Genomic DNA, 12,279 nt, shown 5'->3' on the forward strand with positions numbered 1-12,279 from the left:
GGTCTGTACTACACTTAAGTCAGGCATTATGACACCCCCTGTATTGCTAATGTAGCTCAGGATTGCCTTGGCTACTCACAATTTTTATTTCCACATTAATTCTCCTCGTTTTAGATACAAGGCATAAACATGCTGACTTGCTCATTGTCACACAGCTAGCACATGGTAGCATCAGACGCTTTTATGCAAGTACAGACACGTGCTGCATAGCAGTTTTTGGCGGACAATGGACCTCCTGTGTGACACTGGTCTCATTAGATTACATTGCCTAATGATGCTGCTGCTCTCCTGGTTTGTTAGTGTTCGCTTTGTTGATTGCACAGTGCCCAAATTGCCTAATGACACATGCCTCAGAATGGATCCTGATCACAAGGCAATAAATTATTGTACCAGAAAATACAGTCACATTAATAACTACGCTGCACAATTTTAAGCAGATAAAAAGAAAATAGGTCTGCAAACACACTGTAATCAGAGCTATGTAAAAGAAAAGTTAAAAGCTCAAGAAGTCTGAAAAATATCTGGGAACATGCTACTGTATAACATGCTTGCCTGTGATTTCCAGTGCCCTGCAGGTCCTGCAGGTCCAGCAGCTCGGAATCATTTTGAGTTTCAGGGACTGTATTAGTTTGCTGGGATTACTGGTGTGTACCACCCAGTGTAGCCTGGCATTTCTTTTTACGCCAGCCCTATTGGATCAGGTCTCTGACTTCATTAATTACTTTTCTAAAAGCTCTTTTCCCACATAGTCACATTAGCAGCTAGGGTTTCCACAGCTCAATCTTGGAGACACACTTGAGACACCCATGAAAGCTCTGCACACTGTCCCTGGGAGACCCCAGTATCACATCTGATACCTTTACAGAATTTTAGGAAGTTCACTGGTCCCAACTTGAGAGCCACCACCTTAGGCCACCTTCCTCTTTTCACAGATGCAGAAACAAGTTTAGAAAGGGGAAATGAGCTGCAGTAGGTCAGGAAGCAGCTCTTTCTTCTTGATCATGTGCTCGCCTCCCTCACCCCATCAGCTGTTAGGCCTGCCCGAACCTTAGAATAGTACAAACAGGGGCTGGGGAGATGGCTCAGAGGTTAAGAGCACTGCCTGTTCTTCCAGAGGACCTGAGTTCAATTCCCAGCAACCACATAGTGGCTCACAACCATCTGTAACACTGCATATATAACAAATAAATCTTAAAAAAAGAATAGTACAAACATCCCTGGCAAAGAAGCATACCAGGTTCTGGGAGGGGGAAAAGCTAGGGGCTGTTTCTTTACCTAGCTGGGACAGTCCCTAGGACAAACCAGATGACATCTAGTAGACAGCACTTTGCACTTTGCTGTTGGTCGTCACAGGGCTTGTGTGTATGTAGGTTAAGCGGCTTCTTTGAGTAAATTTCCCTCAAGAGTCAAACCTGTTGTTTGGTGGCCCTTACAGTCCTCACTCCCAGGCTGCTCAGAAGCAGGCCAACTAGATTGCTCTGGGTGCTCTAAGCTTCCACAATTCTAGAACAGGAATCAAGAATAAAGTCAAATCATTTCAGGTGTTTGGGCCCTAAAATTAGGGAGGAAATCGATTTTCAAAATGTCTTCTACCCTGACATGGTGGAACATGTCTATAACACTAGATCTGGGGTCAGAGGACAGGTAGTCAGGTCCCAGGTGTTCCCTGGCCAGCTAGTCTAGTTAATCCCTGAGTTTCAGATTCAGTGAGAGACCCTGTCTGAAAAAAAAAATCAAGTGGAGGCGGGGTGTGGTGGCATGTATATTTAATCCTATCACCCAGGAGGCAGGGAGCCTGTCAGAGTTCGAGGCCACCCAGGGTTACACAGTGAGATCCTGTCTCAAAAAAATGGAAGAAGGAGAAGAAGGTGTCCAGCAATAAAGGAAGACACAAAACACTCGACACAAACCCCTGGCCTTCACATGCGCACACAAGCATGCGCCTTGATGTGTAAAAAACAAAACAGTGAAGCAGAACCAGGCATGGTGGCTCACATCTGTAATGGCAGCTCTTGTGAAGTGGAGGCAGTCTTTACCCATGTACTCAAGGCCAACCTGGGCTACAAGAGATTCTGAAAAAGGCTGGGGGAGTCCCAAGATCAGTCAACAAAATGTCTTCTAATCATACAATAGAATTATCAGTTAAAAAATGTGTAGTGTAAAGGGATGAGAGACCCTCAAGAAGAGTGTGAAAATGCCTTTCAAATATTTCAATTTCTACGTAAATGAAATGGCTCTTTGTCTGAGCTCCACTGCCCATTCTGAAGTAATGGGGTTGACTTTTGGTAACAATTTCTTTATAGTTAAAAGTGTTATTTGTGGGTATGTGTACTCACAGTGAGTGTATGGAGGTCAGTTCTCCCCTCCACCTCTATGTATTGGGGACAGAACTCAGGTGATCAGGTTTGGGAGGCTAGTGCCCTTACCCACTGAGCCACCTCGATGCTTCTCCTTTTTTTTTTTTTTTGCTGTAGAGTCTCATGTATCGCAGGATCCCAGGCTGTTCTTAAACTCACTATGTAGCTGGAGATAAACATGAACTTCTGATTCCTCTGCCTCTAGCCTCAGAGACCTGGGATTACAGGGGTGTACCACCACTTCCCGTTTATGCGGTGCTGGGGACAGAATCAGAATTGAGGTCTTCAAGTATGGGGGACACTCTACCAACTGAGGAACACCCCTGGGTCTTGGTAGCTCTCTTTCTAAAAGATGAAGGGAGACAATGAAGTGGTGATTATAACAGGAAATGCTATCTTTAGGCAAAGGGGATGGTCCCAGAGAATCCCTTTTTATTTCATCAGCTGAATGAATAAATACTGAGACTTTCTTCCTGCTTTCCCTGATGTCACAAATCAGCATGGGGTCTTCACTCATATCACTGACACCGAGACTCATCCTGGGCTTGGCCTGGAGGCTGATATTTAAAAAAAAATTCCACTAGTTTTGCTCCCCATAAACAATAAAACCTTGAAAGTGCACACATCCATCTGCTGCCGTCTCTCTCTCTCTCTGAGGAGCCTTACCCCTGGCCCAGTACACCGAATCAGTTTCAGTCTAGAGGGAACAAAGAATTGTTGCAGGGGAAGTGGAGGTAGGAGGCTAGTGTTCTGAAGTGTCAAAGGGGCAATCGAGATGCAGTATCAGAACAATCAATGACCACCATCACCGCCTTCCACTGCCGACTTTAAATTGACTCTGTAACCCATCTCAGAGCCAATTTGTAGCTTGAAGAACTGAACAGCAGGAAACTGCCAGCTGTCATCGCTTTCCAAAGAAACATCTTAAGCGGTCCTGCCCTCTGTTGGTAATAGAAGAGTATTACAAGACCGGCTGGGACAGCCCAGTGCATGCTTAGCCGGTGCAAGGCCCTGGTTTCAATCCACAGTACTGCAGACAAAAGAATTAAAAAAGGGAATTAAGATATTGACACAGGGAAAACTGATTTTTTCTCTTCCTTCCTTCTTTTTTTTTTAACCAGACTGTCCTCGAACTCACAGAGATCCATCTACCTCTGTCTGCTTGCCGAGTGCTGGGATTAAAGGTGTGTACCACCACACCGGTCCCCTGTCAACTGATACTTCATGTAGCAGTATGTAATGAAAAAATCAAGAAAATGAACATTATTTATCATTTATTTGTGCTGCAAACATTCAAAATCTCTTCTTCCAGTATTTTGAAATATACTTTACTAAGTGCAGTTATACTCTTGTGATGCTAGAACTTAGTTCCACACAGCGCTCATTAAGCAATCTCCCTCTTTTGGGGGTATGTGTTAAGGTCTCACTATGCAACTCAGACTGCCTAGGAACTGGTTACCTTCCTGAATGCTGGGGTAACAGAATGCACCCCTAACCCAGCTGAACCAGCCTGTCTCTACCCCCTGTCACCCCATTGTTCCCACCTTCTGGTAGCCATTGTTATTATTTTCTGATTAGATAAATTCACTTAGTATCCACATAGGAGTGAGAACTATTGTATTTGTTTTTCTGTCCCTACCTTATTTCGTTTGACATCATTTTTTGGGCCTTAAGTAAAAAATAAAATTAGCTGGGCAGTGATGGCACATAACTTTAATCCCAGCATTTGGGAGGCAGAGGCAGGAGAATCTCTGGAGTTCAAAGCCAGCCTGGTCTACAGAGCGAGTTCCAGGACACCCAGGTCGACGCAGAGAAACCCTGTCTCAAAAAACAAAACAATGTATGTGTGTGTATGTCATGTGTGCCTAGTGCCCTCAGAGGTCAGAAGAAGGCATCGGGTCCCCTGGAACTGGAGTTAGGGATGGAAGCAAATGACCGTGTGGGTGCTGGGAACTGAATCAAGGTCTGTCAAGAGCAAGTGCTCTTAACTGCTGAGCCATCTTTTCAGCCCCCTTCATTCGTTTTTGTCAGATTCTTGGCCCTTGGTAACAGGCCCCAGATCTTAGTAGAACCCCAGCCTTTAGCACAACTGACGCCATGATGGAAGTGCCATTCGTGCTATAAAATTCAGCAATGGTCAACACCACCTGTCAAAACCAAAACAAAGACCTGACACACCAAAGCCCGTAGTTCTGGGAAGGTCTCTAAGTACTAACCTTGCTTTCTGGCTTCTGTGGTTCCACTTCTGGCTAACTGTTCTTGTTAACTGAAGTATGTCAACCCAGGACATGGTTCTTGTGCTTAAAGGCTCACCCTGATAAAGGTTCAATGCTCCAGTGGGATCCTGCATACCCGGTATAGTCACCGGCCGGCTGATAAAGACTTTCTATTGGCTTAAACCCATGTCTGAGCAGTGTTCTCTATCCCACAACATTTCTGGATGCCCCACCCAGATCCCAGAGATCAGACCTGGAGACACCAGGGGTCAGAGCCCCTTGGATGGAGGTAGAGTGAGGTGGACAAGGATCTCCTAGGGGGGGTACATCACCTGAGGAGTTCCAGGTCCCCAGGGTTCCCTCTGATCAACTGCTGACTAACGTTTCAGGGGAGTCTGACACCTCCACCCCAAAAGGAAACAATCAGAAAGTCACCTGTCCTGTCACCTCCAGAGGTGAGTCTGGTTAAGGCGCCTTCTGTTTGCACACATAGAGGCATGTTGGGACCTGAGTGCTGATCCAGTGTCTGGACCCATGTGAGACAACATTGCATCTCTCTCTGCCTGTTGAGGTGTATAAATGTTCTCTCTCTCTCTCTCTCTCTCTCTCTCTCTGTTTTTGACAGTTTTTGGCTTGTTCTGGTGTGAGACCCTCCTCATACCTGGCTTAGGACCTGTGCCCCCTCTTACTGGGAACTCAAATCCTTTTGGCTCTGCCAGGTCACCTACAGAAACAAACAAATAACCCCACCTGTCCCACTCTTGGAGCAGGGGCTCCTGCTTGTTTTCTTACTTGACTCCTGCTCAGTCAGGGTTGGTCTCTGTGTGAGGTTGGGAACAGGCTGGCTATGTCATCCAGGGTCCCCTGCCATCCAAGTGGAATGCACACAAGGACAGGGAAGAGTTCCCCCAGGGGAGCATTCCCTCTGCTCTAAGCAGCCCCAGGGAAGGGGAAGTTGAGCCCAAAGGAAAAGAGAAAGTTCCACTCCTTTCTCTGTCACCTCCCTTTAAAGTAATGACCCATAAAACTCACCATTCTCTGAAAAAAAGTAGAAAATAAAACTGCCCCTTGACTGGGCAGGGAGATGGATACCAGACAACACAGTTTGGACAACAGATTTTCCTTCTGGCCAATGCTGACCAAGGGGTCTTTAGGCAATTTTCACTAGGTCCATTTTAGAAGGATTAAGGACAGCAGCTAAAAAGATTTCCTTTGTTACCCAGTTGGCCCCAGATATCAGAAAAAAAGTTATACAAGTTAAAAGTAAAAGAAAGGTATAAGTAGGTCCCAGTTGCTGGGGGTAGCTGAAAGGGTGTTTAACAACAGGGAACTGATTGGGATGAGACTTTTTTTAAGATTTATTTATTTATTATGTATATAGCATTCTGTCTGCATACATGTCTTCAGGCCAGAAGGGGGTGACAGATCTCATTACAGATGGTTGTGAGCTGCCATGTGGTTGCTGGGAATTGAACTCAGGACCTTTGGAGGAACAGTCAGTGCTCATAACCTCTGAGCCACCTCTCCAGCTCAGGGAGCTGTTTTGCCTGCTGCACAGCCTGTATCTGAGAATGTGGCGAGGGGTGTCGGGATTGATGACACAGAGACCAGTCCATGGCTTCCAGAAGGCTCCTCAAGAAGGCTCTCCTTTATCCCTACCCTGGCTGGTTATTATATACCCTGACACCTGAGGCAGCGGTAGGTGGGTCAGAAAGAGGAGGGTAGTCTTTGGAAAAGGTCCAGATTAGGGCGTTTCCGTGGGCTAGCCCTTATCAGGAACTTATTGCCCGGGACACTGTATTGTTTTTAGTAAACATGTTTTTAGTAAACATTGTCTTACAGCTGCCTGCTCCCAGGCTGATGGGGAAGTGGGCCTCTGGCCAAGGTCTGTTGTTCCCACATTTCCCCCTTTTTTATTTTCTAATGAGGCACTCCTGTCTTAGGTCAAGTAGGGTCACTCTCCCTTACCCATCTATGGGCAACCTGGCAACCCCTGTCTTAGGCGGGATGTCTCTTCCCCACATGTTACCGTCATCAGAGAACCTCATCTTTCATGGCTACCAGGATTGCCATGGGCTAAGTTGAGCAATACTTGGTGATGGATCTGTTTCCTATGGAACAAGGCACGTTTAAACCGGGCATAAAGCAGAATGCCTACTGCCACTGCCACCATTTCCAGGACCCCCATTGACGTAGCACCTCTCCATCGCCATACCTATCCCCCGGTCTGGGACGTGACATTCTACCAGCCTTCCTCTGTTACAAGGGTAACCCGAATGTGATTTACATTTACAATTTGATGGTCAAAACAGTGATAAAGTTTACAATCGTTCTAATATCTGCTCAGGAAAGCATTTAGAAAGTGCACCTGCACAGATACATTAGGTACAATCATTGATGTTACACATGTAGCATTATGAAAAATATGAACAATAGGCTTGTTGCACTATCCACAGAGCACCAATTTGTTCCTGTGGTGATGCAGTTTGTTGATTTAAAGTCACCAGCCTCAGCTGACTATGCGACTTGAGACAAAGGTCTCTTTTTGTCACATTAGGACAAGTTGCATTTCTCCAGAAAAATACACTGGCATAGGTGTGATTCCAGAAACAGGAACCACCAAGTCTGATATTTCAAGTGACCATGTCCTGTTCAAATACTGAAAAGAGGCTTTTGCCACTCATCACAGTCCATACCAATGTGCAAATGTTTTAAATGGGTCCTTTTTTCCCCCAAAGGGAAAAACTGGCAAAATGAATTCTGTTGTTTCAAGGTGTGTCAAGGGCAGACAGTTAGTCTTTCCAGTTCTCTGTTGGCTTCGGGATGAAAACTCACAGGTCCGGGAGGTTGATGCAGCAGGCCTGTTGAGAAACTGGAAATCTAGAACCGACTGTTTTCCTTCTTTCTCGGGCTGTAGATTGGATGACATCAAGGGTCAGGAACACTGATTTAGGAGATCTCACTCAAACTGGCTTAGGTAAGCTCCTATGGTCTCAGGTCCAGTTTTTCTCTGCTCCATGCATCTCACTAAATGGTCTGACAGGTGCCAAAGCTTTATTCTTTTCCTGCAAGAAAACACAAACATGCCCTCGACCCCAAATTAGGGTCTTCTCCACTGTCTAGTGCATGGATGTCTCCATTTGACCTCAGCAATGGTTGCTCTGAGGGCGATCTCTCAGGGTCCCCTTACTTTCCTGACCTTTGTCAGGCAAAGGCCTGGAGATTTAATCTGGTACACCTAGCTTGGTACCCCTTTTTAACACTTTTGCATAGCCTTACAGGCCAGCCTTTTAGATCTCTCAGTTCCCCTTTACTTTCCTGACCTCAGTGGATCAGGTGAAAAACTGGAGATTTTTTATTTTATTTCTTATTTTACCTTTATTTTTTGAGACTGGGTTTCTCTCTATCCTTTTGGAGGCTGCCCTGGAACTCAATCTATAGACCAGGATGGCCTCGATCCTACCTACCTCTGTCTCTCGAGTGTTGGGATTAAAGGCATATGCCACCAACACCCGACTCTCTGAAGATCATAGCAAACCTCCTCCCAATCTGGGACATTTAAGCCTCCCCCAGTAATGAACCATGGGCTCACTCGCTCAATCCATGTTAAAAAGCCTTCCATGGTTGTAGTCCCCTGTTCTTCAAGTCACTTTTTTACGTGATACTGTAATTTAAACTTCCAGGGACTATTTCCCTTACCTCAGTGTGTCTTGACTGCAAACCCCGGGGCCTGAGTGGCTTAGTAGGAAGTCTGCTGGGTAATGTCCAGAACAGCACAGAACTTCAACACTACTTCTTTCTTTCTTTCTTTCTTTCTTTCTTTCTTTCTTTCTTTCTTTGTTTCTTTTTTGTTTTTTGAGACAGGGTTTCTCTGTAGTTTTTGGAGGCTGTCCTAGAACTCGCTCTGTAGACCAGGCTGGCCTCAAACTCACAGAGTTCTGCCTGCCTCTGCCTCCCGAGTGCTGGGATTGAAGGTCGGCGTCACCAACGCCCAGTGCGAGGTTTCAGGATTTTTAAAAAAGATATATATTGAAGAAAGTGGGTATACACATCTCTATCCTGATTTTAATGAAATGTCCCCTGTAGTCTAGAGCATTTTTATGAAGCTAGTACTATCCTGATTCCAAAACAGATAAAGTCATCGCAAAAAGAAAAAAGAAAATTGCTGATGGCTAACCAGTCTCCTTGATAAACACAGATGCAAAATGCAAAGTGAATTCAACATCACATCAAAAAGACCATGTACGTCAACCAAGCTAGCATCATTACAGAGACATAGAGATTGTTCAATATATTTTAGTAAAATCAATGAATGTTATTCAGCAAATAGGCGCATAGTCAGAAATCATATGATCATTTACATGGATGCAGAAAAGGCATTTGATAAAATTCAATATCTATGATAAATTATTATTTATGTGAGACACAATTTATTTACAAAAGAGGGTAAAATTCAGCATCAAATATGCCATGTTTTGTTTATTCTCATAGGAGACCTGCCCTTTGCTAAACAGAAACAGGGGAGGAGTGGATGGGGGAGACTGGGACTGGGGAAGGGCTGGGGAAGGGCCTGGGAGTAGAAGAGGGAAAGGAAAGCTTGGCCAGGTTGTATAAATAAACTTATTTTAAAATGAAAATATCAACATAAGAAGTTGAGTGTCTGAAGTGCTGTGCCTTCTAAGGGCTGACTTTTCTCCCTTACAACCTCACCCAACCCTTGCCAAGGAGCCAAGGCAACTATACAACTCCTCAGTCTTCAAAGATTCCTCCTCCCCCAGCTCTGCTCAAAGAGGGTGAGAGCCAGGTGAGCCTGGGGCAGTGGGACAGATGCCACCATAAACCACCATGTAGGGAGTGGTCCATCCTAGCAACAAACAATGAGATCCTTTACGATAGCCAAATAAGGAATGAGGAACCCATCCAAAAAGTCTCTCCCAGGATGACAACCACCAAATACACTAGACATAAGCAAGGGTTAACAGCCTTGAGGCATGTCACTTTGCTATAGAGGAGCAAGCCACTGCTCAGCACTAAGAAATATCCCACTAGGACCTCCTCTCTCCCATCTGCCAAGGATCCTTAGACTGAGGCTATTCTATTCCCTCTCTGTTCATCCAGCCACGCAGAGTGGAGCTTACAAAATCCACTGGGAACCAGGCAGTGGTGGCAATCTCCTTTAATCCCAGCACTTGGGAGTCAGAGGCAGGCAGTTCTCTGTGGGTTTGAGGCCAGCCTGGTATACAAGAGCTAGTTCTAGGGCAGCCTCCAAAGCCACAGAGAAACCCTATATCGAAAAAAGCAAACAAAAAAGCTACTTGGGAACAAGAAGACAGAACGTCGGTCACCAGATAGACATCATGCAGCTGCCAAGGACCAGAGACCCGAGCATCACAGGCGTTTGGCTTACGTGTATACTGTGTTGGCATTTAGGTGGAATTTGGATGGGTCAGATATTCTGGCACTAGGGAGTCACAGAATATTTAGTGTTACACAGCTCAGGTGGAAAGGTATCCTGGAGCTCGGGAGCCAAGGACCACCACAGGTTGCAGTAAGCATGGCAGCTTACAGCCCTGCCTCAGGGAAAGGCTTTCCCAATGTATGGGCTCCACTCAGGCCGAACAGCATCTTCCAGCTGAGGATGTTCGCTCAGTGTTGCAGTTTTGCTCGGCAGGAGGTTTCTCGGGAGAAATTATTACAGTTCAGCTCTGCTCCTGGGGAGCGGACAGCACAGATTGGAGCTCTGCCAAGAGAAACTTTCCCTGGCCAAAGGGTTACAACCCTGCTAGCTCTGCTCTGCTCTGCCCAGGGTCTCCTCTGCTCTGTCGCCACCACAAAAGATTTTCACCCAAAGCTCATTGAAGGGGTTTATTGGAAGGAAGAATCCGGAGGAATGGCTGCCCTCTGCCAGAGTAGCAGGGGACAGCAGGGTAGCACGAACAGCCACAAGCTGAACAGACACACGGTTTATATGGGGCTTCCAGGGTGGGGATTGGTCAGATTAAGTGCTGAGCTCTGATTGGCTAGAGCTCCTGCTCAAGGATTGGCTAGTTTTGTGCACAGGATTAGGGTGAGATTTGCCTCTGGTTTCAGAGCCAAAGTGTGTTTCTTTCTCTGGTCCTTTTTAGCCTTTTCACTCCAATTTTAGGGTCAGGGTGCATTTCTTTCACTGACTCTGATGCCAGGGACAAAGTGTGTTATTTTGGCACTGGTTTCAGGGTCAGGGAACATTTCTTTGGTTCTGGTTGCAGGGCCAAAGTGTGTTTCTTTGGCTCTGCTCAGGGTGTGTTTCTTTGACTGGTCCCTTTTCCTATACATACTGTGGACCACTTGCATGCCTGGTCCCAGCAGAAGATGGTTTCAGAGCCCCTGAGGTGAATTAAGGTGGAAGCAAGCCTTCATGTGGGTGCTGGGTGTTGAGCACTGGTCCTCTGGAAGAACAGACAGTTTAACTGCTGAACCACCTCCAGCCCTTGCTCCGGAAGTCCTTAAACTGTTCTAGGTCTAATATCACAAACTCAGGAAAACACCCAGAGGTTCTAGAAGGCTCTTTGTCACTTGACCGTTGAGGCAGGATTGTAAAAAGAAAAATTTAAGAACAGCTTGAGTTTTTCTACAGTCCATGCTGCACACCTACACAGACAGCCTCCATTAACAGTCCTGGTGGCAAGACCACCCGGAGGGGCAGGCTGTAAAGAGGATCACCACATGGGCCAACCAGAGTGCAGTAATGAATCACGACACCTGGTGGGCGACCAATAGGAATGCAGTGGGCTCTATAAAAGCCGAGCCCTCAAGGCACTTAGCACACTCGAGGAGCAGAGGACAAAGGAGCTTCTTCACGATGGCACGCACCAAGCAGACAGCGCGGAAGTCGACAGGAGGCAAGGCTCCACGGAAGCAGCTAGCTATGAATGTGGCTTGCAAGACTGCACCGGTTACTGGCGTAGTGAAGAAGAAGCAGCACCGCTACCGCCCAGGCACCGTGGCGCTTCGTGAGATCCGCCGCTACCAGAAGACCACCGAGTTGCTGATTCGCAGGGCGCCGTTCCAGCACTTGGTGCTTGAGATAGCCCAGGGTTTCAAGACTGACCTGCGCTTCCAGAGCTCTGCGCTGATGGCGCTGCAGGAGGCCTGCGAGGCCTACCTTGTGGCGCTGTTCGAAGACACCAACCTGTGTGCCATCCACGCCAAGCGGGTGACCATCATGCCGAAAGACATCCACCTGGCTCGTCGCATTCGCGGAGAGCACTCTTAAACTTAGACTCCACAGGCTCCTGATTATTGCACTATCCTAAACCCAAAGGCTCTTTTCAGAGCCACCCACCACATCTAAAAAAGTGGTTGTAACCTTGTATGTAAATTTGATCGATAATTGAAAATATATGCAAATTTTTTGCTTTTAAAAGCTGGCCTCAGAATAAAATCTTTGAAACCTTAAAAAAATCACAATGAATGCATGGGATGTCTTCAAGAATAAACAGGCCAGGTATTTTGCTCTTTGGGACCTTATACGAACATTTCTACTGACTCAGTAATTAATTAATAGGGAAGTTTAGTATGTTACGTGATGTTAATGAGTATATGGGCTTGCAGTAAGTGAACGGAAGAAAGACATCCCAAACACAAAACAGCAGTGTGCAAATAATAGGAATTGCACAGACAATGTTTAGGGAGCCAGTTTCAGGGACTGGCATAGAAGATGCATG

The 12,279-nt window shown here is 46.2% G+C and overlaps 1 protein-coding gene across 1 annotated transcript; it reads left to right on the top strand.

The window, feature by feature from the left end:
* Positions 1 to 11,393: 11,393 nt before the first annotated feature.
* On the top strand, positions 11,394 to 11,978 carry LOC121139986 (histone H3-like). Its single transcript, XM_040744266.1, has one exon. It carries the CDS (start codon positions 11,415 to 11,417, stop codon positions 11,826 to 11,828), a length of 414 nt encoding a protein of 137 aa, XP_040600200.1. The 5' UTR covers positions 11,394 to 11,414; the 3' UTR covers positions 11,829 to 11,978.
* The last annotated feature ends 301 nt before the right edge of the window (positions 11,979 to 12,279 follow it).

The sequence above is a fragment of the Mesocricetus auratus genome, unplaced genomic scaffold, assembly GCF_017639785.1.
Source record: "Mesocricetus auratus isolate SY011 unplaced genomic scaffold, BCM_Maur_2.0 Super-Scaffold_100003, whole genome shotgun sequence".
NCBI lineage: Eukaryota > Metazoa > Chordata > Mammalia > Rodentia > Cricetidae > Mesocricetus > Mesocricetus auratus.

What these genes read in the sequence shown, in the direction of transcription:
- LOC121139986 (XM_040744266.1), top strand. Translation starts at nt 11,415, where the DNA reads ATGGCACGCACCAAGCAGACAGCGCGGAAGTCGACAGGAGGCAAGGCT.